The sequence below is a fragment of the Vespa mandarinia genome, chromosome 23 (genome assembly GCF_050613455.1).
Source record: "Vespa mandarinia isolate Hongniang chromosome 23, ASM5061345v1, whole genome shotgun sequence".
NCBI lineage: Eukaryota > Metazoa > Arthropoda > Insecta > Hymenoptera > Vespidae > Vespa > Vespa mandarinia.
Genome location: NC_140832.1, coordinates 2,502,501 through 2,530,000, shown reverse-complemented (window position 1 = coordinate 2,530,000; position 27,500 = coordinate 2,502,501). Strand labels below are relative to the sequence as shown.

Below are 27,500 nucleotides of genomic sequence, written 5' to 3'. Positions count from 1 at the left end.
AAAATAGATTGAGAGAAAACCAAGCAAGTAAGAGAAAGAGAGAGAGAGAGAGAGAGAGAGAGAGAGAAGAAGAGTGAGAAAGATAGAAAGAGAGATAGAGAAGAGGGAGAGAAAGAGAGAAAGAGAGAGAGAGAGAGAGAGAGAGAGAAAAGAGTGAGCAAGATAGAAAGAGAGATAGAGAAGAGGGAGAGAGAGAGAGAGGAGAGAGAAAATGCCTTGATCGACGACGGCAGACTTTTAATTACTCTCGGGGTGCATTTGGCACAACTTCCCCGAAACGTGGTAGCGAGAGATAAGCTTCCTCGAAATGGAGAATGAGTTTGACGATATGCAAAAGATCGTAGAGGGAAATTATGTGCCGTCAAATTATGCAATTAAAACTCTTAAATATAGAATATATATATATATATATATATATATATATATGTGTGTGTGTGTGTATGTGTGTATATATGTATATAGATAAATATAGATTTAGGTATGTATATGTGTGTGTGTGTGTGTTAGTGTTATCAGCATTTATTGATTTTTTTCCAGCCTCCCACCACCACCACTACCACCGCCAACAACCATCACCATCATCACCATTCCCCCCAACCTCTCCCTTACACCCAACCCTTTTTTCTGATTACGAGTCAATGACTTTTCATTCGTTTAAATCTACGATAAATCTATGATTCTTGGTAAATCGAACAGATTCGTTCATTTTTCTTTTGTCATTTCTAACGGGGCTTAAAGTATTAATGATTAAAAGGAAAGATATTGTTGATAGCTGCATTCTTGTCTTTTTTTTTTTTCTTTTTTTATTTTTCTTTTCTTTTTTTTTTTTTTTTTATTGTAATGAGATAAAGAAAGAATTGATTTATTTATTCTTTCATCATGCGAGGGAGTAAAAATTTGTATCTCCGACAACGTGTTAAGTTTCTATTAATTAAGATTTTTTTTTCTTCGTTTTCTACAAACAAATTATATTAGATAAAAATTATAATATTATATTTTGTATTAATAATACTGTTTTAATATTAAAATATCACACTTTAATATAGCTTTACTATATTATTTAATATATTGTAATATAATATAAAAATGAATATAATAACACTAATACAACTAAAATATTCTCCCTTTCTTTCTCATTGTATATTATAATGAATATTATCATATTAGTAATATCATATTGATAATATTAATTATACTGATATGTTATATAAATTTGTTTACATTTTTCTTTTTGTTTATATATAATTTATAAAGTCTACAAAAAACTTTGGATACAAAGTGATGATAAATGTGGTAACGAAAAAAAAAAAAAAAAAAAAAAAACGAAAACTAAAAAAGAAAACTAAAATTAAAAAAAAATAATATACATATATATGTACATATAAGGCGTAACAATAATAATTGTCCAATTTTTAAATAACATGTCGTAAAGTAATATTAGTTCCTATTGATCCTTTTTTTTTTTCTTTCTTCCCTCTCTCTCTCTCTCTCTCTCTCTCTCTCTCTCTCTCCATCTGTGTAGCCAACAGGTATAAAACAAAAACTTTAGAGGGATTATACTTAAATACGTTGATTTCCATCATGAGAATGGCAGAATGTTGTCCGATCAATACGATGGTTAAATGGGTTAATCGGACATCGTCCGCAGTAACAGCTCAGTTCGTCCTTCGTACGATGTATTCCATTCGTCGTTGTTCGTACGCCTAACCAATAGTTTTACAAACAAATCTATTATTCGGTATAACCATTCAACGGAAATCACATTGGTAGATGGGGGGAGGGGACCCTAAATGTCATCGACGCCGTATGACCATTATATACGAGCAACTAACACGCGTAACGCCATATGGCCCCGCCACAGACTTCAATGGACATAAAAGAGCGATACATAGTACAAAACTATTATTATACACATCTGCGGCACTTTCAATCGTAAACGAGATTCAATTCTCGTAGTTGCAAACTAAATCAAATCGATCGATTAAATGAGAATTATTTTAAACAATTGAAGACAAAGGAGAAAATTGTTATAAAACAAAAGAAAAAAAAAAAAAAAAGAACGCATCGAATTTATAAGATATAGTCTTTGTTGATTGTAATAAAACAAAAAAAAAAAAATTTCGGGAAATAAAAATTTGCCAAAGAGAAGAGAGAGAAAAAAAAATTTCTCAAATTTCTATTTATAATATATATAAATATATATAAAAATTCTATTCAAGTTCCATATAAAAAATTATTACGTCGGGAGTTATAGGAGAAAGAGACTTCGCACAAATATTTGTGAGAGATCTCTCTCCTCTTATTTTTTCCCTTTTTTTTTGAAATAATATTATAAACCCCCGCAGGGGTCTTCAAAAATTGCCGTAGCCGATGGTATTTCACATCGTCATGGCGGGGTATTGGTAAAAGTTTTCAACTAGCAATAATCGCACCTCGGTAGAACCTCATAGGTTACGATATTGCCGCTGCGCAAAGACGAAGAACGGCGGTCAACCTGGCTCATGTTATAGTCTTAACCAAATGCGTTTAGTTGCGAGAAACGAACACTAACTAGTGCCATCTAGTATCATTATCTATGAACTATTGGCAATTTAAAATATTTGCGCGGCAAACGTTCTAATGTTTTAAAAGTGTTATATATTTATTAATTCCTCGTTCAATTACGATTACGTAATTATGCATATATTTCAAATATCTTACACACACACACACACGTATGTATATATATATATATATATGATTACAAATTTTCAAATGAATTTTATAAAATAATTTAGGTTATATTTCAAACATAACCTTAATTATAAAAACCAAAAGAAAGAAAAATAAATGAATAATAATAATAATAATCGAATCAAAAGTATTCTAAACGTCAAAAGAATATTATAAAACAATGATAAAATAATATTGAATATGTTTAAATTCAAAATAATCCTCTTTCTTTGAATCGTTATATCGATGATGAATTTTCTCTCTCTTTCTCTCTGTCTCGGTCTATCTGTCTGTCTGTTTGTCTGTCTCTCTGTCTGTCTGTCTGTCTGTCTTAGGGTATCTTAGAAAGTAACATGAAATATTTCATAAATCATTTGAACGACATCTTTCCGTACGATCAACAATGGAGAAAGGGGGACATAAATTTTCTCGTAATTTTTCACTGACGCCCATCGTTTCATTTCACGGACGATATGATTCTTGACAGGTGAGAGAAAAAGAGAAAAAGAGAGAGAGAAACAGAGAGAGAGAGAGAGAGAGAGAGAGAGAGAGAGAGAGAGAGAGAGAGAGAGAGAGAGAGAGAACACTCACGAAGCTTGTTAGCAACTCATCATACCGACACACCCACCCTTTTGATGCGTACTCTATGAACGTGGGATAATACCAAGCTAAGTAAAGTAACTTTATTACGATAATGAGAACGTGAATTTCGTAAGACGGTAAGTCTCACCCCATTAAACCCCCATAGGCCAATTACAAAAAATTCACCGTGATAATGATGAAGATTATGATGATGACGATGACGACGATGATGATGATTATGATGACTATGACAGATATGTATTTTTACTACGGAAGGATATATTCGAGGAAGGATGCATTTTAAATATGATTGCATTCGTTTCATTGAACTTCGAATTCCACAAGAAATTATGATAAAGCATACTGATGTACATTGCATTATTATACGAATCAAAGACGACCATTAAGATTAATCTCTTTCTCTTTTTCTTTCTCTCTCTCTCTCTCTCTCTCTCTCTCTCTCTCTCTCTCTCTGTCTCTCTCTTTCTCTCTGTTTCTCTATCTCTCTGATAAAACATAGAATTAAAGAAATTAATAAAATAAATATTAATAAAAAAAAATTAATAAATAAATAAATAAATAAATAATGATATCGTATAGAAAAGTGAATATAACTGGAGCACGTATATATATACACACAGACACACACACACACACACATATATATGTACATATATATTCAGAGTGAAACGTCGTCGTCGTCGTCGTATCGAAATCAATTTTACGCAGGCGTGTTTAGAAGAAAATTGAAGCGAAATGGCGAGAGTAGTTTGATTTACATAGCATTGCGACGTACATACATACATACATACATACATATATACGTACGTACATGCATAAATGCGCTTTTCCAACTATCGAGATACGACAAGATAGTAATGATAGTCAGAGAGATATCATTCCGATACGATTTGCACAGAACTCGTGTATTCCTTTCATAAAAATAATTTACCGAGAGGACTCTAATGCGAAACACTACACACGTGTCCGTCCGTATATGTGTGCGTATATGTATATATACATGTGAATGTGTGTGTATGTGTGTGTGTTTATACGTAAGTACTTACTTTCTCTCTTTAGATTTAAACGCGAACTCACCCACGCTACTATGTCATCGTTAGATTCGCCATATTTCAATTTTTCCTTCATACGTTTTACATAATTATCCATAAATATCAACGTAAATATCGATCGGATCGATTAACACATCGCGAATACTATTGGTTGGGCAAAGTTAGGATGGAGAGGTCAGGGATCAACGTCGTCATCGTCTTCGTCATAGTCGTTGTTGATTGACAATCAACTTTTACATTGAAAATTTCATTTAAAAATATTTTCAAACAATTTTCAATGATTTAATATTTTACGTGTATATTGAAATTATAGTAATAATAAAAAAAGAAAACAAAAAAGGAAGAAAATATCTACTTGTTTAATAAAAATGAAATCTGATGTAAAACTTATGCCAATGAATTTTTACGTATATATTTTCTTCTCTTTCTTTTTTTTTTTTTTTATCTTTAAGCAATTTTACAAATTTCATTTAAAACGTTCGGAAAGAAAGAAAATATCCTTTTGTAATATCTAATATGTATATGTATTAATAGTATAAATTTATTTGAAAGAAATTTATTTTCTGATAGAATTAAAATACACGGTGAAAATTGTGACAATAAATTATTTTTTATCCCTTTTTATCTCATACATATATATTTTTTTTTTATTTAACAAATTTTCATTTTTTTCTTTCTTTCTTCCTTATATTTTTATCTAAAACTATAATAATTATTATTAATATCAAAAAAGTTTAATTTTTTGCATATATCGGAAAAAGAAAAAAAAAAAAAAGAAGATAAAAAAATAAATAAAAGAGAAAAACGTTTAATCAAATCTTCAGAAATTTGTTCTTTCATTCTTTCCTCCTTTCTTTTCGTTTTCTCTTTCTTTTTCTTTTCAAATTAATCTTCTAAATTGAAACTTAAATTTTGTATCCCATCGGTAACAATTCGAAAACAATTCACAATGGCACGAAACTTTCCGAACAACTTTGAAACTTTCTAATGTTATAAGAGTAATCGTTATATCTTACAATTGTCAAGTAAATTTTACGTGTGTCTGAAAATGAGATTTCTCGTTTCCTGTTAGTAATGTGCTAACACCATATCTCCGATGGATTTTAACGCTCTACAACGTCATATAACTATTATTAAGTTACAAACTCGTATATCTTATTACATTTTTTCCCAGCAAATTGGTTATATACATATATATATATATATATATATATATATATATATATATATATAGGGTGGGCAAGAAAGTTTATAAATGTCTTTTTAAAATCAATTATATTTTTTCGAGACTTTCTAGGTTAATTTCTTCTTAGACTTTTTATTTTCTTTTCTATTCTTTCCTTTTTCCCTTTTTTTTCTTTTTCTCTTTCAGATTTCAAAATTAGAAACCATACTGATGATCACCGTCATATACGATTATTTCACAATGAAAGAGATTTTTATTCGATCAGACAATTACATCTCTATATGTAAATATTAAATCTCATTCCCTGTCAATTTGTTTTATTAAATGAATGTTAAAAAAAAAATTAAATTTCTATTTCATAGATTTATTATCTTCGCAAAGTTATATGATATTTTTGTTTCTTTTGTTTTTTCTTTCTTTTTTTTTTTTTATTCCTTAGATAGACGACAATGTCGACGATTAAATGCGAAGAAAACGATAAAGAATGATTTATAAATCCATTTCGATCGAAAAGAAGTTAAGGTGTACCCCTTTGTAAATAAATTGTATTAACCAAAAAAAAAAAGAAATTGTGCTAATCTTAATGGATCGCTGATTTCACGTTATATAAACTTTTCTAAATAGATATAAATAAAAAAAAAAAAAGGAAAGAAAAAGAGAGAAGAAAAAAAATATATATATATATATGTCAGAGAAAGGGAGAGAATGAACAAAACGTCATAGTTGGATCGAGAACTTTTATAACGAAACATTCGTGTAAACGAAAGCATGAATCAAACAAGAGTATGATGGAAAAAAATATAAAAGAAAGGAAAGGAATGAGAGATATTTAAAAAAAAAAATCGCGAGAGAAAAAATATTTTCTTCTTCTCGAATAAGATGAACAAATAAAAAAAAAGAAAAGAAAAAAGAAATAAAATTAAAAAACAATATAAATAAATAAATAAATAAATAAATAAATAAATAAATAAATAAATAAATAAATAAATAAATAAATAAATAAATAAATAAATAAATAAATAAATAAATAACGAAACGCTTCACGGTAGCTTAGAGAATGTTTAACCAAGCGACGGTGGATTAGCAGCTTAATCTATCCTTCCAATCGACACGAGTCCTTAACTCTCTATCTCTCTCTTTCTCTCTTTTTCTCTCTTTCTATCTATCTTCTATCTTTATCTATATCTATCTCTTTCTCTCTTCAGGAAAAGTTAAGTAAGGTAACGAGATACCTAACATGTACCCGTCGACATGCCGTATAGATACTTACACGCAAGCTCGCGCTAAATCAGTGTTTAATAAAAGATATGAGAGGTACGACGATAAAATAAAGAAAAGAAAAGAAAAGAAAAGAAAAAAAAAGAAAAAAACAACAACGAGAAAAGCCACAAAAAAAGAAAAAAAAAAAGAAAAAGGAAAGGAGACGAAAGGGAAAAGAAAAATAAACGGACAACGAGAAAAACTAAACGTAAACGTGAATGGAAAAAAAAGGAAATTAAGAAATAAAAATGAAAGCAAAGAAAAAAAGGGGCCACGCAATAGTAAGAGAAAGAAATAGCGAAAGACAAAGGAAAAAAGAAGAAAAAAAAAAAGAAAAGGAAACAGAGAAAATCAACGGAGTCTGCCACCCCCCCACCCAACTCCTCCTACCCAAAAAAAAAAAGAAAAAAAAAGAAAAAAAAGAAAGAACAAGTACAAAAAGAGAAAATCGTTTGGATAGAAGGTACGAAAGTTTCTTCCTGTACGTTCCCGTAGACGTTAGGTAGGTGCTTATTACAAGGCGGTGTAATGGGCTTCCGCAAGTGCGAGTTCCGCGGATCGCAAGTCGTTTTCCGCGGGGCGATAACGATGAAAGAGAAAAAGGGATAGAGAGAAAGAGAGAGGGAGAAAGAGAGAGAGAAATAGAGAGAGAGAGAGAGAGAGAGAGAGAGAGAGAGAGAGAGACTTCGTGCATAATACACGAGAATGAAAGAGAAACATATATGGAGATAGATATAAAGGGAGTAAGAGATAGATAGAGAGAGACTTCGTGCATAATACTCAAGAATGAAAGAGAAACATATATAGAGATAGATATAGAGGGAATGAAAGAGAGAGAGAGAGAGAGAGAGAGAGATAAAAGGAAGTAAAGAACAGCAGTGGCAACGTGATGTTAGCGGCCGCTCTCCCAGCAAATTAAAGTGTGTATAATGAGTAGCCGAAGGTGCGATCATTCAATTAATATCCGAGACGACGCGCGAGCGACCAGGTGGAAAGTTCTCGGGCACCCTATCTACGCCGGCATACTTTGACTAAGCTCTATTACACACTTTCGAGAGTTACCAGTTCTAACACATATGCATACATATATATATATATATATATATATATATATATATATATATATACATACATACATACATGGTCACACATGTGGGGTGTCATCATTTTTATTATTATATCCTCTCGTTTATCGAGAATATTACGAATTTATATTTAATCGATATGGTATACGAAGATTTATATTATTCGATTGGATTTATCACGATTATTAGTTAATTATTATTATCATTAAAATATATCCTCATTAGAATAATAATAATAATAAGAAGAAGAAGAAGAAGAATAAGAATAAGAATAAAAATAATAACATAGGTAATCGAAAAAGTTCATTGAAAGAAAATCTAATGTGAAATCTAAATATTAGATAGCCAATAAATACTATACAACTATTATATAGGCAACGAAGTATATAAGTCCAAAGGATGGACTTCAAAGTGAAAGGCGAGGAAACTGACTTCCAATTAAATTGTATCTCCTTTAAAAGAACTGACCGGCTACTGCTCCTGCTACACATACACACACACACACACACACAAACGAACACATGCAAGTCTCTTCGTAACTCTTCCCTCTTGGCTTTCGTTTCATTTACAATATATATATATATATACATTATTAAAAAAAAAAAAAATTATAATGAATGATCCTTTAATATAGCGTAACTACGCTCCAATCATTATTTCGAATAATAATCCAAAAATAAACGTAGATACATGAGACAATAATATTTATTGATACACCCTATACATATATATATATATATATATATATATATATATACGTATATTTATATACCAATAGTATCTATATATCAGTAATCAAAATGAAATACATTTTACACTTATATGTTACAAGAGATATCAATTTAAACAAACAATTCTAAAGGATATTTATGTAAGAACGAAAGTCAATGTGATCGATAAACGAAAAAACAAAAAAAAAACCAAAAAAAGAAAATAAAAAATAGAACAAAAAAAAAAGAAAAACTAAAAGAAACCTCCTCGAGAAAAAAAGGCACGGTATAAAAAGAAAGAAAGAGAAGAGAATTGAAATGATCGAACGATCGGTAGAAGATAATATCAAATAAGGATAATTTTGTGGTATATATATATATATATATATAATGACAACGAATTTAGGCTCACGAGAAAATGGTTCCTCCTTTGGATACAGCTTGAAAATAATCGAGTAAACGACTCAACGTAGGGGCAATAATGAGTGTCCAGGATGATAGGAAAAAAAAAAAAGAAAAAAAGAGAAAACGAAAGAAAAAAAAGGGAAGAAAAAAGAGACGAAAAAAAACAAAAAAAAAAAACAAAAACAAAAAAAGAAGGAAGAAAGAAAAAAAAAGCGAAGGAAAAAAAGAACGGTTAAGTTCACGCGAAGAAACCGGCAGCTGTCACGGTCCATAACGTTTTATCACCATGCCGCGAAACATCTTCAAAGAATATAGCTGTAATAACTATAGAAATTGATTTCCTCGTGGGATCATTGGAAGGAACCAAGTAAGTAACCAACCAACCAACCAACCAACCAACTAACCAACCAACCAAGCAACCAACCAACCAACCAACCAACCAACCAAGCAAGCAACCAACTAACCAAGCAACTAAGCAACCAAGCAACCAAGCAACCAAGCAAGCAAGAAAGTAAGAAAACAAGCAAGCAGGCGTAAATACAAGAAAAAAGAAAGAAAGAAAGAAAGAAAAAAGAGAGAGAGAGAGAGAGAGAAAGACAGAAAAGGAAGAGGAAGAAGAAGAAGAAGAAGAAGAAGAAGAAGATAGGAGTATATTTCTCTCATTTACTCTAATACGCAGAATGGAAGTCGCATAAATGCAGAAAACGGATGGTACCTGGTATTACCGGACCGGAAACTAAACTAAGACCGGCACAGTTAGATATTTATGTGTACCTTCCGCACCGCGGCCACCGTGGCCGTTTCTTCGGTTAATACGATGACAACCCGCGGAGAGATTCTTATCTTATCTCGATCTAAGATCGAGAGGCAAACGCGTGCCTCGAGTCTTTGCCAACTCGGAAATGTTACTAAGTACTGTCGTACTAAATGCGACGAGAAGAATAAAGGAGGGGAGGATTGGGGAGTGGAGTGTAGGGGAAGGGGCGAGGGGGTGGGGTGAGGTGGCGGGGGGGGGGGTTAACACTAATACGCTACAAACACTAAATGCATACCAACCAACGAAAGATTAGAAATTGGCTCCTGTTTCTTATTACGTAATTTCATATAAGTGGGAGGACGGGGGTGGCGGGTGGGGGGTTAGGGATAGGGACCTGGAAGAGGGGAAACTCGTTAATATGGTATTACATATAGTAAGTGATTAATAGAAATATGAGAAGAATCAAAGAAAAGAGAGAGAGAGAGAGAGAGAGAGAGAGAGAGAGAGAGAGAAAAGATAGAAGAAAAAAAAAAGAAATAGAAAAAAGTTATCATCTTCAATATACTCTTACATATATACGTATAAAATTGATAATATTTATCATATTAATTGTTTTACGTTAAAATTAACATATTTTTTTGAACATCGTAAGCTTTGAGAGATTTTTTTTTTATGACAGAAAGATACAACTATAAGAATAACTTGATGGGTGAATGGTGGTATCGGGGGAGGGGGCGGTAGAAAGAAAATGTATATCTCTTATGGTTAGCCGTATCGTACCGTAATCGTACCGTACCGTACCGTACCGTATCGCACTGTACTATACCGCACCGCGTCACGTCGCCGTGTGAAACAACGGGCATCTCTAACTTGTTCTCTCGCTAGCAGACGTTACTAAGGGGCACAACCGAGTTCACTCGGCTGACCCTATTAGGTGGCCATTAAATCGACACGGTATCTCCTCTCGTGTGTGCCATTGGGACAAATGCCAACCGTTTCCTGGAACATCTGCGTGAAAAGGATTTCTCTTTCCTGGTATAGATCATCCTAAGTATAAAGTAAGTAAGTAAGTAAGTAAGTAAGTAAGTAAGTTAGAGACGATGTACCACGGAACAGTAAAAGAACTTGATAGGTAGGTAGGTAGGTAGGTAGATAGGTAGGTAGGTAGGTAGATAGATAGGTAGTATAGGTAGGTAGGTGGTAATGTTGAAAAAAAATCTTTCATCTTGATTGTGAGAAGAGGCAGAAGAAGAAAAGAAGAAAAAATTGAAAAAATATAAAGAAAAAAGAGAGAGAGAGAGAGAGAGAGAAATAGGATAACAAAAGAGAAAAAATAATATACAAAAGAAAAAAAGAAAACAGGAAAAGAAAGTCCTCAGACGTCTCTTATGTGTGCCAATATCGATTTTTTACATACACATATATACCAACCATAAATCCTAATAAGTACGTAATTAAGATGGTTGAACCCATAATAGAAATTTCTTTTCTGTCTCTCTCTCTCTCTCTCTCTCTCTCTCTCTCTCTCTCTCTCTCTCTCTCTCTTTCTCACGATGTCCCAATAATAGATTATTACTCTGTTTTCATGTAAATTTTCATGGGAATGAATAAGAGATGACGATTGTTTCTATGGTCGATGATACCGTAACCTTAACGGTTTCGAAGACTAGGACACTAAGACGGATGTTTGATTTTGGCAAATAGGCTTTCTAAATTTGCCATACTCGAAGATGATATATACTTCCGCCAACCATGACACGTTTTCTATTCGCCAATGTTAACTTATAATTTATAATACACGTCTGTTATTAATAATTCTCCTGATTATATTTCTTTACAATTTATTTAATAATAATTATCTAATAATGTATATATATATATTTTTTTTTATATAAAATAATAATAACACTCCAAAATAAAATAATACTCCAGGTAATTTATATAATATATTATATAAATATTTATATAAAATATATTTATATATAAAATAAAATATAATGCACATAATATTAAATATATATATATATATAATAAATTAAATATTAATATAATATAATATAATATAATATAATATATTTTTCTTATAATATATTAATATTTATTATTTAATTTATTAAAAATAAAAAAAAAAAGAGAAAAAAAAATAAAGCATCCCTTAGCATATAGAAATATCGATAAACATTATAATAATAATAATAAAATTAAAACATTGAATTTGTTATTAATTTTAATGATTTATTTTCAATAGACGTTAGTAAATAAATTTCATTATCCCTTCTCCATCATCTACCCTTCGACCACGTCTATAAGGGTAAGTTCTAAAAGCACAAGAGTAACACGTGCCTTCTCGAGGGTTAATTTGGCTTATCGTAGTGTAGTTTGGATTTCGTGCGTTTACAAAAGCGTCGGACCAAGCTAACGATATCCCGACTTTACCACACTATACTATACTATACTATATCATACTATACTATAGCATACTATACTATACTATACTATATACTACAGTAGTAGTAATAGAAGCCGCGAGCATTAATTAAGATTCTCTCTCGTTTGAAAGGAATCAAACAAAGGGTACTGCTCAATTTTGGGGAGCTAACGACTTATACTTATTTAAAAGGGGTGAGATTATTAATTAATTGACTTACGACCATTTAACACTTAAAATATCAAACCAATCAAATCGAACGATTTTATATTATTGACTTTGTATTTTCTTTTTTTTTTTTTTTTTTTTTTTACGAATAAAATAAATGGAAAATATAACAGTCAGTAAAAAAATTGTCTTTCTTATAAACCTATATTTTTTTTGCGTTTAGGTGAAAAACAACATTTGTATAAAAAAAAAAATGTTGAATAATAATTCAATAAAAAAAATATATATATAATCAAATAACTATTAAATAATATATTTAAATAACTTATTAAAAAAAAAAATATATATATATATATAATATACTTCCCAATGAGATACGGGTAGTTTTATGAAACTTTTGTAATTTTCGTGAAATACGGAGATAAAAAAAATTAAGAAAGATTAAAAAAAGAAAAAATGAAAAAGAAAAAAAGTAAAAACTTACCGTTTCTGAGGCGACGCTTTTCACCTTGGAGAGTAGAAACGCAGCTGGTGATAGATAAGACTTGACAAAGTTCTCCAGGTTTCCATGATAAGCGCATACTAAAATGTCACGGGCCTGTCTTATCAAAAGATTGATAACACCATCGCCATAAATTGGTCCAAGTAGATTCCTTACTAAGGAGGCGACATCACCGCGAGCCTGGAACAGAGAACCCCTTTCATTCTTCTTACGTTATCACTATAAACGCAAGCAAATTAATTAAACTTATGATATCTAACGTTAAGCATATATCAACATTCGAAGACACTGAGAAACGTTGTATATTTTCTTTCTTTACATATGTAATTTTATTTATCTTCTTATCCTTTTCTCTTTTATAATCTTAACCAACGTCATTGGCTATCTAAACGTATATGTATGTAACATAAACTGACCTCGTTATGGTCATAACAAGCAAATGTTACTTTAATAGAATTTTATTGAAATTAAAAAAAGACAGATAGATAAGAAACGAGAGAAGAAGAAGAAGAAGAAGAAGAAGAAGAAAAAAAAAGAAACAATTAATATAAAACTCCCAAAGGAATACAAATCTTTTCTTATTATATCATGTTATATTTAGACTATGCTATGACAAATTTATTATACTGAAATATTATTAATGTAATTATTATATTATTGTTTCATTATTAAATAACAAATTTGCAATTCTACTTGAAATTAAATGGCTTATTTGTATCTATAAATATATAGAATTTATATATATTTATATATTATAGAAATCTTAAATGTATAAACATATATACATATATATATAATAAAATATAAATAATAAATATATATATATATATATATATATATATATATATATATATATATGATTAATCGGGGCTATCGTTATTTTCTATATTTTAACATAAATTATTGCTTGACACATATAAATAAAAAAATTCGATCAATATCTAATCCCGACGAATTTTTTTTTGTTCTTTTTATAATATATAAGAAATCGAAGAAGATGGATTACGAAGGACAAGTGCGGTGATGGTCGAACATGTGGGTGCATTGTATTCTGTGTGCGGCATCGTTGCAACGATGTGCATAAACATCGCGGTTTACTGGGGCACTCACGAGGAAGAGGAATACCACGATGTAACCATTATACGTTCACCAAGTCGACGTCCGCCCACGTACGTGTTTCCGCCCTCATCTTACTTGTAGACACACGTATTTATACATATGTACGTGTATTACATATATATATATATATATATATATAATTTTTTTTTGCATATAACTATTCGAGAATAATTTAACTTATCTTATTTGTTACATTTATAATCAAATTTTATTCGAAAAATATTATTTCAAACAATTTTATTAGAATATTTATAATTTTTTATTCAATTATTTAATTCTATGTAATGTCATATATCGTGTATAATACATACACACGTGTTCCTTACATTCCTGTATATAATACAAAATTAAAAATATTTATATATATATATATATATATATATATATATATATAGATAAAATTATTATAATTATATATAATTATAATAAATATTTAAGTATATAATTTTAATTATAATTTTGAACATATAATAATAATTATAATAAATTATTCTAATTATATATAATTATATAATTTTGACATTGGTATATATAATTTTAACATTGTTTTTTTCTTTTCTATATGAATTTTTTGCTATTAATAGAGAGAAAGAGAGAGAGAAGAAAAAACAACAACTTGAAACTTTTTTTATATGATTAAATTAAAAATTTTCAATTTCATCACGTAAACTTATTCGTCATTAATACCGTTAATATTATAATATATATTTTTCTTCTTTAAGGAGAATAAAAAATTCAAATTAAAAATCATTTCTAAGTCTGTTACGTTAGCATTAACAGGTTAAATTTCTCTTAAACGAGTTCCCCTATTTTCTGTGATATATTATACTCGTGTGAACTTTGAAAACCAAATGAGATTCTATTTATCATAGGAAGAAGGTGTATATTGCGGACGAATGTGAGTTGCGTCCCACGATGCACCGACATCGGTCATAAAATTGCAACTCTCGGTGTCCGTCGGTAACAATATTTGTTTAGTTAGAATTTATGAGTGAAAGGGTGAGCAGAGAAGGAACATGAAGGGCTCATGTGGGGTCTCCCGCATCCCTTTGGAATATTCTCGATAGGGGATGAACTAGAGGTAGATAGGGTAGTGATGGTAGCGGAGGGAAAGAGGAGGGTGGAAGAGGAGTGGTAGGGTATAGGGGTCGTTTTGTACTCCGAACATAAATTAACTGCGATTCACATGCCACTGATTTTAATCGTCTACGTTATTCAGCTATGTTGTTTTATTAATGTTATTTACACACATGAAAGATCATAGTACGATTTATCATCGTATATTTATAATTTATAATATAGCTTATAACATAACATAATTTATATGGTTATATTGTAAGTAAATATATTTATTCTCCCCCTTTATTTTTATTTATACTTATTATTATTTATTATTATTATATTACACTATATATTTATTGCTATAATTATTATTATTATTATTATTAATATTAATATTATTATTATTATTATTATTATTATTATTATTATTATTATTATTATTATTGTCGTTTAATATTATATATTACTCTGTCGATTATTTATTATTAATATTATTCAATTATACTTTAATCTGGTCACATCGATTAAGTCAATTATTATAAATTGTTTTAATAAAAATAAATTTTGAATGTTAAACGAAATAATGATTTGTAAGAAAAAGAAAAAAAAACAAATACACACACACACACATATATATATATATATATATATATATATATATATAAATTTTTGTAAATTAAAGATAAAATAAAATGAAACGTAAAAGAAATCTATCTCGTCTATATCTCTTTAAAACTTTTTTTATGAACCTGATTCGACATGCCGGCAACCCTACGGAATTGTAATAAAACGAGCACGCCAGGGTATCTCTTGATTAGCTTCTTTGTTTTCGTCATTCGCTTTGTCTAACCTCATCCCTCTTTTTAATTCCAATGCTTTTTTATAAACCATGTTAATTTACATTTTTAACGAAAATATGACCGCACCTGAATGTATTTTCTCGCGATTTTCTCGCAATCTACATTCCCCCGAAATATCCACAAATTTGATTTCTTCGTATGTCATAATCGATTTTTCAATGAATTTAAAAAAAGAATATTAAAATTAATAATCGTTTGTTTTGCAAATGAAACGTAATTCAAATTTTATAAATATAATAAAACATTATCGTATACGACGTTACAAATTTTATATTTTTTTATAAAATTTATATTAAATTGCTCGTATATAATATTTTTAATGTATAAAATTTATCATATTACAATTTATTATACAGATATATATATATAATTTTTATAATATCATATACAATATTAAATGGTATATATATATATATATATATATATATATATTATGTATATATAATATTAAGTACAAATATTATTATAGATACTTTATAAATAAACAAATAGAATGTAATTTTATATCACATATAAAAAAACGAAAAAGAAAAAAAAAACCACGCACGACTTTTTACATTGACTTATAAATTATTACAAAAAAGATACGCGTAATCAAGAATAACTTTATAAATCCTTCCTCTTCCTTTACGATTCATTCATATAATAATAATAAAAAAAAAAAAAAAAAAAAAAAAAAATAATCAAAGAAAAAAAGAAAGAATAAGAATTATATTCATTCGGATTAAATATATAAATTTTCAAGGAGTCGAATCGAGAGAAGAAAGAGAAAAAAAAGAAAAACGAAGAGGAAAAAAAAAAACAAAAAGAAAAAGAAAGAAACTCGAGAAAGCTACAAGTTGATCTCTTTTCCCTCTTCGTTCTCTTTATCTATCCCGATATATTTACCGATCTCTTCTTCCGAGTTTCTATATCGATTTAAAACACTCGACGACCCCTTCTCATCTGGCTACGCTTCTCGAATTTCAAACCAACCTCGCAGCTCCTCTAATTTGCATCACGGACACATTTATTCAGCTAGGAACTTCGATTATTCACCCCTTATGGTATCCAATGGTTACCGAGCGTACCTTTCCGAGAGAAAAAGAGAAAGAGAAAGAGAGAGAGAGAGAGAGAGAAAGAGAGAGAGAGAGAGAGAAAGAGAGAAAGAGTACTTACGAGGGATGTCACCGTGCAAATATTTTCAATTCTCATCGATCAATCGAAATAGAAAACGAAATCGAAAATGGTAATATAATGAATGATGACGCACGAGTACTACTCGTTGTTAAATCTACAATGAATCTTTCCTTTTTTTTTTGTTTTCTTTTTTTTTTCATTTTGTCCTCCAAATTCTTATTCGTAAGTCAAACAAACTCGTTAGGGGACTATAATGACTTTAATGGGAGAGAAAAGAAAAAGTAATTATATACACACACATGCACACACACACAGACATATATATATATATATATACATACACACAGACATATATATATATATATACCTAACTCTCTAGACTAAATTCAAACAATACGAACATCCTGTCGATCGAGACGAACATTTTATCGAAACGATTCAATCGAAATATTCTTGGAACGTCGATAGATATCAAATGATTCTCTGCCTTCCTTTTTACGCACTTTGAACACCCTACGGGATTGAAACAACAACGCGGAAAAAAAAGGAAACGAAAAAGAAAAAAAAAGAAAAAAGAAAAAAAAAACGAAACAGACGAAAAAGAAAAATAGAAAAGAAAAAAGAAAAAAAACATTGCAAGAGATAATTCTCGGCTGAACGAACAAAACGAACGCGATATCTTTGTATGTAAAACGTTCGACTGAATATTTCAACAATACGATTTTTATCTATGGATCTTCCTAACTGTTTCTAATGACGCTGCTAGTGTGTTTTTGTAAAAGAGAAGAGAAAAAAAAAATAAATCACAAATAATTACCAAAGACATTCTTAAGAATATTTGAGATTCGTCATTATTTTCTTTTTTCGTTTTTCTTCTTTTTTTTTTTTTTTTTCATTCCAATCATTCTCATAACGGCAATAATCGACAATACACGATTTAATAATTATTATTAGAGATATCGATAGTTTTATGGACAATTTTTACGTCGAATAATAAAAATCTTTCGAAATCGAACGACCTTTTAATATTTTCCTGCCCATTCAAGATCAAATAATAATTGTCAAAAGGTAAATATAAACAACAACGTTAATTAAATCGTCCAAAAAAAAAAAGAAAAAAGAAGAGAAAAAAGAAATAATAATAATAATAATAATAATAAAAACGAAAGAAGAAAGAAGGAAGTAAGGAAAAAGAAACGCAAAAGGAAAAAAGAAAAAGGAAGAAAAGGAAAAAAGGAAAGATAATAACCAGCGGTTTGAGCGACGTTAATTAAATATCTTAGAGAAAATGAGGATGAAAAAAAAAAAAAAAGGAAAAAATAAAACAAACAAAAAAATAAGAGAAACAAAACAGAAAGAAAAAAAGGAGGAAAGAAGGGGGGGGGGAGAAAAAGAAGGAGAAAGAAAAGAAATAATAGAAATCTATCGGAAGTTAACCGAGCTCATTACACAATATACCAGAAGCACCGGTGTGTTATCCATCAATGTTCGGCACTTAGCAATCGCGAGAAAATACCACGGTTGGAGAGAGAGAATGAGAGAAAGAGAGAAAGAGAGAAAGAGAGAAAGAGAGAGAGAGAGAGAGAGAGTTTTACATAAACGAGCGAAGGAGAGGACCGATAGATTGGTATTAGGGTTGTTGAAGGGTGCAGACGAAGAGGAGAAGGATAAAGAATACAAGTAGATGGAAGAGAAAGAGAAGGAGATGAAGGAGAAGAAGAAAGAGGAAGAGAAGGAGGAGAAGGAAGAAGAGGAGAAGGAGGAGGAGGAGGAGTACCAAATGGGAACGTGCATTAATCAAATTCTCTCTAAGCGGAAAGCTAAGGTTAACGGATCAAATGTCTCGCTTAGTATTTCGATAAAATTGCAAATCGTCTATCCTTATAGACGGTAGATAACCACCGTTAACGACTTAAACATATTTTTCATATATTCACATATTATTTATTCATATTCAAATCGAATTTATATACCATAGAGTGACACAACGTCAAAACGTTTAAATCCTTAAACGATAATAACTTAAGAGACGTTTATTAAAATTATCGCTTATACGTCGCTTGTAAAATCATCAATTACTATGTAATGGTTTTAACTATTTATGTATATTGCTATTTATCGTACCGGTCAGTCTAACTATCACGAAAATTTATTCGTTGGACGATTGAACTTTATATATATATATATATATATATATATATATATATACATAATAATTATATTATATATATAATAACTAAATTATATATATTTATATAATTAATAAATATATATATATATATATATATATATATATATATATATACGGACGGACAATGCACCCGGGATCGGAGTACGTAAAAGGCGGCGCCATTCGATTCCAAGCAAACTCGAATGCAATTGCAATCGTGTAACGACGTCTCAATCCAACCACGGTGCATTCCAGGGATTTGTTTCCACTCAGATTACAACTACAGATATCGCGGTCGCGAGCGACCTATATTTCATGCCAGAAACGAGAACCGCATCGATCCGATTCATTTAATTCGCCAAGTTTCGTAATGCTTGAGCCCGCGAAAAGCATGCTTCGCTTTTGAGATAACGTTTATATATCAATATAACTGTATATACCTGTTTGTATATATATATATATACATACATATTCATATACATTTCGATTTATATATATATACATATTCGTATACATATAGATCGAAATAACTTTACGTTACTTTAAAAGCTATTTCTACGTATATATATATATATATATATATACACATATATATACATACAAATATACTACATATATATAATAAAATAACTGCATATATATGTATAACATGTATATTTATTTATTATAATATATATAAATTTATTTTATATATATATATAATTTATACATTATTAGAAATACAAAATATATGTACACATATATCTACAAATGTAAATATATATATTTTATATATATACATATATATGTATGTGTTTATATATATTAATATTTATGTGTATATGTATATAATATGTATATATATATTGTACATAAAGCAAGGATTTTAACGAAGAACGTTGCGTGTATCTGATCGTGGATCATCAGCAGCAGCGCATGGCCTATGACTTTGGCTAGTTACGCCGGTGAAAGTCAAAGAAGAAAGTTCTTAATACGTAATTTTTTATCTCTTTCCCTTTTTTTTTTTCCTTTTGTATATTCTTTTCCCCCTCCCCTCTTCTCTTTTTTCTTCTTCTTCTTACCTTTTTCATCTCATTACATATTATCTTCCATTTATCTAAGAAAATTTATTATTTTGTTACGATGTAATAAACTATACCAATCGAATTTCATGATCAAATAGATTACTATCGTTCTCCTTGAATTTATTCGATTCGTATCCTTATCCTAATTGTTTATCGTTTCCTGATGATATATATATATATATATATATATATATTTATTTATGTTTTAATTCAAAAAAAAGAAAACGAGCTAATTCGTGCTAATTGGAACTAATTCGAGCTAATTCGAGCTAAAGTCGAAGGGTGGGTATTTTTTTTTGGCCAGGGTGGGTGCTGTGACGGCATGAGATGTTTATACATCTTTACCGTAATGAGATATAATTTAAAAAAAAAAATCAATAAAATCTCATATATTAGTTCCGAACAAATTAGTCTATTTAATTGAATTGTTCGAATGTTTACTTTGAAAGTGATATAATTTAATTTCCATGAACGAATCGATTTAATAATTGTTTCAATGGAAACATTCAACTTTATGGCAACGGCTCACGTAAATCTTGATCTGTAATTTTTTTTCTTTCTTTTTCACCTTTCTTTTATTTTATTTCTTTCATTTTTACTTTCGCTTGTATACTCTATTCTTATTATTAAACTTTTTTACAATATTACATGGAAAAATGTTTATCGAGGGAAACGCATTTTTATGTTCGGTAATAATTTTTTTTCTTTTTGTTAGATATATTGTAAAATTATTTGATTAATTAAAAAGAAGAGAAAAAAAAAAGTGATTTTCTTCGATGAAAATAATATATAATTCTATTTTGCGATGAAAGATAAAATAAAAAAAAAAAAAACAAACGAACAAACAAACAAATCATAGCCGTATAATAAAATTAAACGTGTCTGTTTTATTTATTAACGCATAACAAACTTATTAGCGTTTCTTACAACAAAATATTTTTTTTATAAAAAACCATTAAATATCTTTGTAAATAAAGAAAAGTAAACAAATATATATATATATATATATATATATATATATATATATGTATAAGAAAAAAAAAAAAAATAGAAAGAAAAGAAAGAAAGAAAGAAAAATTCATATCCCATAGAAATTTCATTCCATACAATTTTCTCATTTGTAAATAATCGATTAACTTAATATCATTACCTAAAAAAAAAAAAAAATATATATATATATACACACGCTAATACATAGATAAATTTTTTCCTTTTATTATTGATAAACAAACAAACAATATCAGAGATCATTAGATCGAAACATTGGCGTTTGCCTAAGGAATTAGTCGCTGCAGGTCGTAACGACGGGTCATGGCTGTGCCATAGTCTCTATATAGGACAATGACGTCACCATGGCTTACCTACGAGAGCAGAGTATATAAAATGTATCCGGTGGGTGTGTCGCTCCCATACCCTTTGTGACTCCGACTGGCGCTAGGAGCGACGAGGCCGCTATTATAAACGCCGCTGTTTAAACGCCGCGTAAACGGCCGCGCACGAAAGGGAAGGTAATCGTGCGGAGCACGACCGGATTCTATTTTGTCAAGACTATACCACCCGATATGGCTAATATAAATTCCTGAAACACCTTTTAATACATAACTATTAATACAGAAGAGCCATCATGAATTTGCCCGTTTAACGTCATTAATTCTTATCACACCTATCGTCAAACTGTCAAATTATTTTCTTCTTCTTCTTCTTCTTCTTCTTCTTCTTCTTCTTCTTGCTCTTTCATCATTTTCTTTTTTTGTTTTTGTTTAATAATTCATAATTCATTCAATGAATCGGCTGTTCGATCGGTCAAGTCGATTAATTAATCGATTAATATTTCAGATTAATCCAATCAAATTAATCGATCGATTAATCGACGCTTTTTCAATTTCTCTCTTTCCTTTTTTCTTCTTCTTCTTCTTCTTCTTCTTCTTCTTCTTTTTCGTCTTTTCTTTTTTCTTTTTAATTTTAATTTTAATTATCGAAAAAGCACTCGGTGAACTCCCTCGCTTTTTTACATTCGTAATTAATCAACATAATTTGCGATCATTTAATCTCATTGATATAAAAGAAAGAAAAAACTCGTATGTATAAAAGAAAGAAAAAAAATTAGAATATAAATTTCTAAATAATTATTCGAAATAAATTTCGAACGCATATCCTAATATATTTTTATATTTTATATATCTACGTAAAAAAAAAAAAAAAAAAAAAAAAAAAAGAACAAAAAATTTATATCCCATAGAAATTTCAATTCGAATTTTTCTCCATTGAAAATAATCGATAAACTTACTATTATTATCTGAAATATATATAAATAAAAAAAAAGAACTCCACAATAATTTTATTATATATATATATATATATATATATATATGAATTTTTCTCGTTCGAAAATAATTAAATTGAAAATAATTGTATTATCCTTCGGATATATTCGAATTGTTATTCCAATTAAAAAAAAAAAAAAAAAAAAAAAAAAAAAAAATACAAACGAACGAACGAACAAAAAATTATCGAAGAGATCGATTAAAAAAAAAAAAAAAAAAAAAAAAAGGAGAAAAAGAAAAAAGAACCAGGAAAAAAGAAAGAAAATAGAAAGAAAGAAAGAATGAAGAAAAAAAAATATTTTCTTTCACGAAGATTGAAATGCAACGATGGGTTCCCATATCATCCCAATAGACATTCAAGATTTATATTCTCTATCCTACGATCACGATTCTAATTCTTTTATTAGGTATGGGCAAACGAACGAAAGAAAGTTCGAACTCTCAGGCATCAGTTCGTATTTCAATCATGAATAAACACATACACATACACACACACACACACATTTATACGAATATAAATAGAATAGATACTTACATCGAGTATAGAAATAATCGAAAATGAGGAGGACGCTTGCACTACCATAATTGCACGCTTAAATTTGCGTTACACGCCAAATCGCGTGACGTTAAAGGATAAAACGCGAGTCGGCGATTCTCCAATCACCTTCCACGAATCATTCACTTCCTCGAGATATACATATGTATAATATAATACATGAGTAAGTAAGTCGTCGTACTCGTCGTTGTCGTGGTCGTGGTTATGGTCGTGGTCGTGGTCTTGGTCATACTCGTCGTATCTTTCAAATGGTGAAACCTACTCTCCAGTTTCGATAAACACATTATATCAAAGGAAGTTTCGATCGTAAACACAATTATTGCTCAATATTAATTTAATCCAAACACACACACACACACACACACGCACACACACGCATACAAATATAATACATAGATATATATGTAAGTTTTATAGATAATATAAGTATAATAGATAATCATTGAAACTCTAATTCAATTATTGATATCGATCCTCCCCTTTTATCTTCTTCATTTTTTCAAACACGATAAGTACTTAAGTAAATAAATAATTAAGTCGACATATATATATATATATATATCGTCATTTTAATTTTCTTTTTTTTTCGTATCAATCGATAATTATTTCGAAATGGACAGCTATCTCTCTCTCTCTCTCACACACACACACACACTCTTTCTCTTTTTCTCATTCCTTTTTTCTTTTCCGTTTTGTCTCTCTCTTTCTCTTTCTATCTGTATTTAACCACGTCGCAACATAAAAGGTAAGATACGAATAAAAGAAATAACCTGGTGGATTTTAATAACAGTAATCGTAAGGTGGCAAGGCGTTTCACCATCTCCCAAGCTCGGCATCAATTATCCACTTCTCGACTCATTCGCGTGAAAATTAGACGGGCCATAAATTTCATGAAATTATCATCCATCTCGTTCTAGTACTGGAGTTTTCGCACTCGTTTTCGCGCTAAACGTATATCCCCGATATAACGTTTCCAGTTTATTCCACCTCCGAGTTTATATTTGCCACGAGCATCGTAAACGAAGAAGAGAAGAGAAAAAGAAAGAGAGAGAGAAAGAGAGAGAGAGAGAGAGAAAGAGAGAAAGAGAGATCGTGTGAATCGATTCAAGTACCATACTTGAAACTTTCCTACCTCTTTAAATAACAATAAGTTACACAAAATGAATATAATAGCTTTAAAACATTTCCAATCTTTCATACTACGTTCTATAAGACATTTTTTTTTTTTATTATTAAAGTTAACACATTTTCGTAATTAATGTTCATGATGTGTAAAATTATTTTCGTTCGTTCAACGAATATTAAATTTTACAATTCATTCCTATTCTAAAAGAAATTTTTTATTGGGTCGTGTTTTGTAAAAAAAAAAAAAAAAAAAAAAAAAGAAAAAATAGAAAAAAATAGAAAAAAAAATAAGCAAATCCATAAAATAAAACAAAGAAATAGAAAAATTATTATTGAACATACTTATCAATATGCGATCGTAAACGCATTCTTGGAAATTCTTATTATAAAATCGAATTCGATCGAATCGATTGATGATTTAGTTACATCTTAAATCGATAGTAATAAAGAAAGAGCAAAAAAGAAAAAAAAATATAAAAAACAAAAGAGAGAGAGAGAGGGAGAGAGAGAGAAAATTGTAATAGCGAAAAAGGAAGAAAGAAAAAGAAAATAATTAAAACGATAAAGAGATTTCATCGAGCGAATGTATTAATGTAAAACCGATGATCGAGCGTCACTAGCAATGTTTGATCGACCTAAGATCGATCCAAGACCGATCCCAGTTCCGAAATAAAAAAAATATCTAGGAAGTGAAACGTGTCAGTGATTAATTCGATTCAACTTCTAGAAGTCGCTATCGCCAAGCATGTTTCGCATGCACAACTCTCGCGCACCTTGCGTGTTGTTGTTGTTGATGTTGTTACTGTTATTGTTGTTGTTGTTGTTGTTGTTGTTGTTGTTGTTATTGTAATATTGGTAGTGGTAGTGATTGTGATAGTGATAGTGATGGTATTGCGCGCTTGTGCTTTCCTAACCACAATCGCCTAAATTAATTACATCTCCGGATACGATCGGTTGTAACAAGCCCGTAATAAACTTTGATCGTGACAAACCACCTACATACGAGTCCCTCATTAATTTCGACGTCGACCAGTATATATCTATCTCATCGTATTTGCCATAATGATATAATAATAATATTAATAATAATAATAATAATAATAATAATACATAATAATAATAATAATAATAATAATAATAATAATAATAATAATGTAACAATAAAAATTGTTAGGATTTATAATCTATAATAATCGAAAGATTTAACGATATATCCAAAAATTTTATCGATCGAAAAATTTGTCGATTTATTTCACGATTTCATCGATCAAAAAAAAATTTATCGATTTATTTATTCGATGTATTAACTCTCTCTCTCTCTCTCTCTCCCCTCTCTCTCCTTTTTTTTCTTATCAAGGATCAATCAATTTTCAATGATATTTCAATATAATTCACGTATTTTTATCACACGATAAATATAATATATTCATATAAAGATGTATGTAAAGAGAGATAAAAACAGAGAGAGAGAAAGAGAGAGAGAGAGAGAGAGAGAGGAGAGAAAAGAGAGAGGAGGGAAAAGGAAGGAAGACTTTCACTCGAAGTAAAGAGAACTCGAGTCACGTCGTCACGTCTATATCACTTCTTTGTGATAAACGATATTGAATAAAAGAGAACGAAGAGATAAAGAAAATAAATAAGCAAATAAAAAAGAATTGATTATTTATTCCATCCTCCTCGTAAACTTTTCTTTACGCCCTTATCACAATCCCCTACTCGATATATTCACACCTTTTATCATGGAGTTTTTTTTATTCGCCAATTTTTTTTCTTTTTTCTTTTTTTTTTTTTTTCTTTTTATTCGCTAAAACGAAAAACATTCATCCTATCTTTTCAATCTCTCAATGGTTCATCTTAATATTTAAAATTGCAAAGAAATCTCGCGTGAGATAACTACAAAAGAGATGGGGGGATGAAGTATGATCGAAGGAGAGGTGGAAGCAAGAGAATGGGATTTATTGTACTTTGTAAATCAATACATATCATACGATACATATTTTACGATACACCCGGCCATTGTAATAATACGATTCTCGTATTTAGTCGTTCGTACTTTGTAAGAACAAAGAAAAGAATATAATAACAATATTATCGTTCCATCGTGACTTAATACAACACTTTTGAGGTTAGGTAGGGTCTAGAAACTTCCCCAACTTTTCTTTCTTTTTCTTTTTTTTGCTTAATTGAATATATAATATTTCAATCCACCACATCATTATTATTATTATGATTATTATTATTATTATTATTAGTTTTATTAATTCTATTACTTTTTTCTCTCTCACTATGAATGATATTGAATAATCGAAACTGAACGTTTTTCTTTTCTTTCCATATTTTCCTTTCTTTCTTTTTTTTTTTTTTTTTTTTTTTAATATTTAAGAACAAAATCCCGTCCAATTTTTGAATTTTTATTCGCTTTAAACAAAGTGTTCGCCTGAAAAAGCATTTAATAGCGAATTCTCTCTTTGATTATGCGCATTTGATGACGGCCGTGTTCAATAGATCGTTCGCTTTGTTTCACAATATTTTTTCATGACTATACGATTTCTATGACTTATTAGCGTTGCTTTGTATCCACGCGTCTTTATCGATAACAGATAACTGATCTAATTAATATGTTTAAGAAATGAAATATACCACGATAAAGACGAAAATACGTGTGAGATGAAAGAGGGAGAGAAAAGGTAAGAGGAGAATTGTCTTCTTCGATTATAATCAATCAAAATCCCAGTATATCAGTATCGAGATATACTTCCTTTCAAATTATCGATTATGTACAAACGGTAGCATTAGAAAAAATGAGAATCTAAAAAATGAGAAACTAAGAGAAAATAGGAAAGAACCTACGATATTCTAGGTCTGCGGAACGACCACAGGAGCAACCACCTTTCGAGTGGTTTAGAGCAGACGACGTACACATTCCCTAGCCCTCTACCTCCTCCTCCTCCTCTTCCTCCTTTACCACTTTCTCTACTCTAGTACCTGTCCCTTCATTCCTCACTTCCCTTCATTCCTCGTGCTTGTCTCCAACATACTCTTTCTATCTCCTCTCTCCACCCTTCTTTTCTTGCTTCCTTCTTTCTTCTTCGACTCGTCACCTCATTTTTTCTAATTTACTTCTCCTTCGACGATAATTTGATTCATTTAGAGATGACTTTCTTTCTCTTTCTATTTCTTTCTCTCTCTCTCTCTCTCTCTCTCTCTCTCTCTCTCTCTCTCTCTCTCTCTGT

General features: G+C 29.7%; 1 protein-coding gene and 1 non-coding gene across 3 annotated transcripts in view; both read right to left on the bottom strand.

The window, feature by feature from the left end:
• The window catches only part of LOC118444410 (uncharacterized), a 346,025-nt gene that overhangs the window by 262,776 nt on the left and 55,749 nt on the right, over positions 1-27,500 (bottom strand). For both annotated transcript variants that reach the window (XM_035872659.2, XM_035872660.2), the window contains exon 3: positions 12,851-13,048. In XM_035872659.2, coding sequence (XP_035728552.2) covers positions 12,851-13,048 — 198 coding nt within the window. The remainder of the gene's footprint in view (positions 1-12,850; positions 13,049-27,500) is intronic.
• Positions 2,337-2,477, bottom strand: LOC118444523 (U4 spliceosomal RNA). The gene has a single exon (XR_004839004.1). It is a non-coding gene; the product is annotated as a U4 spliceosomal RNA (small nuclear RNA).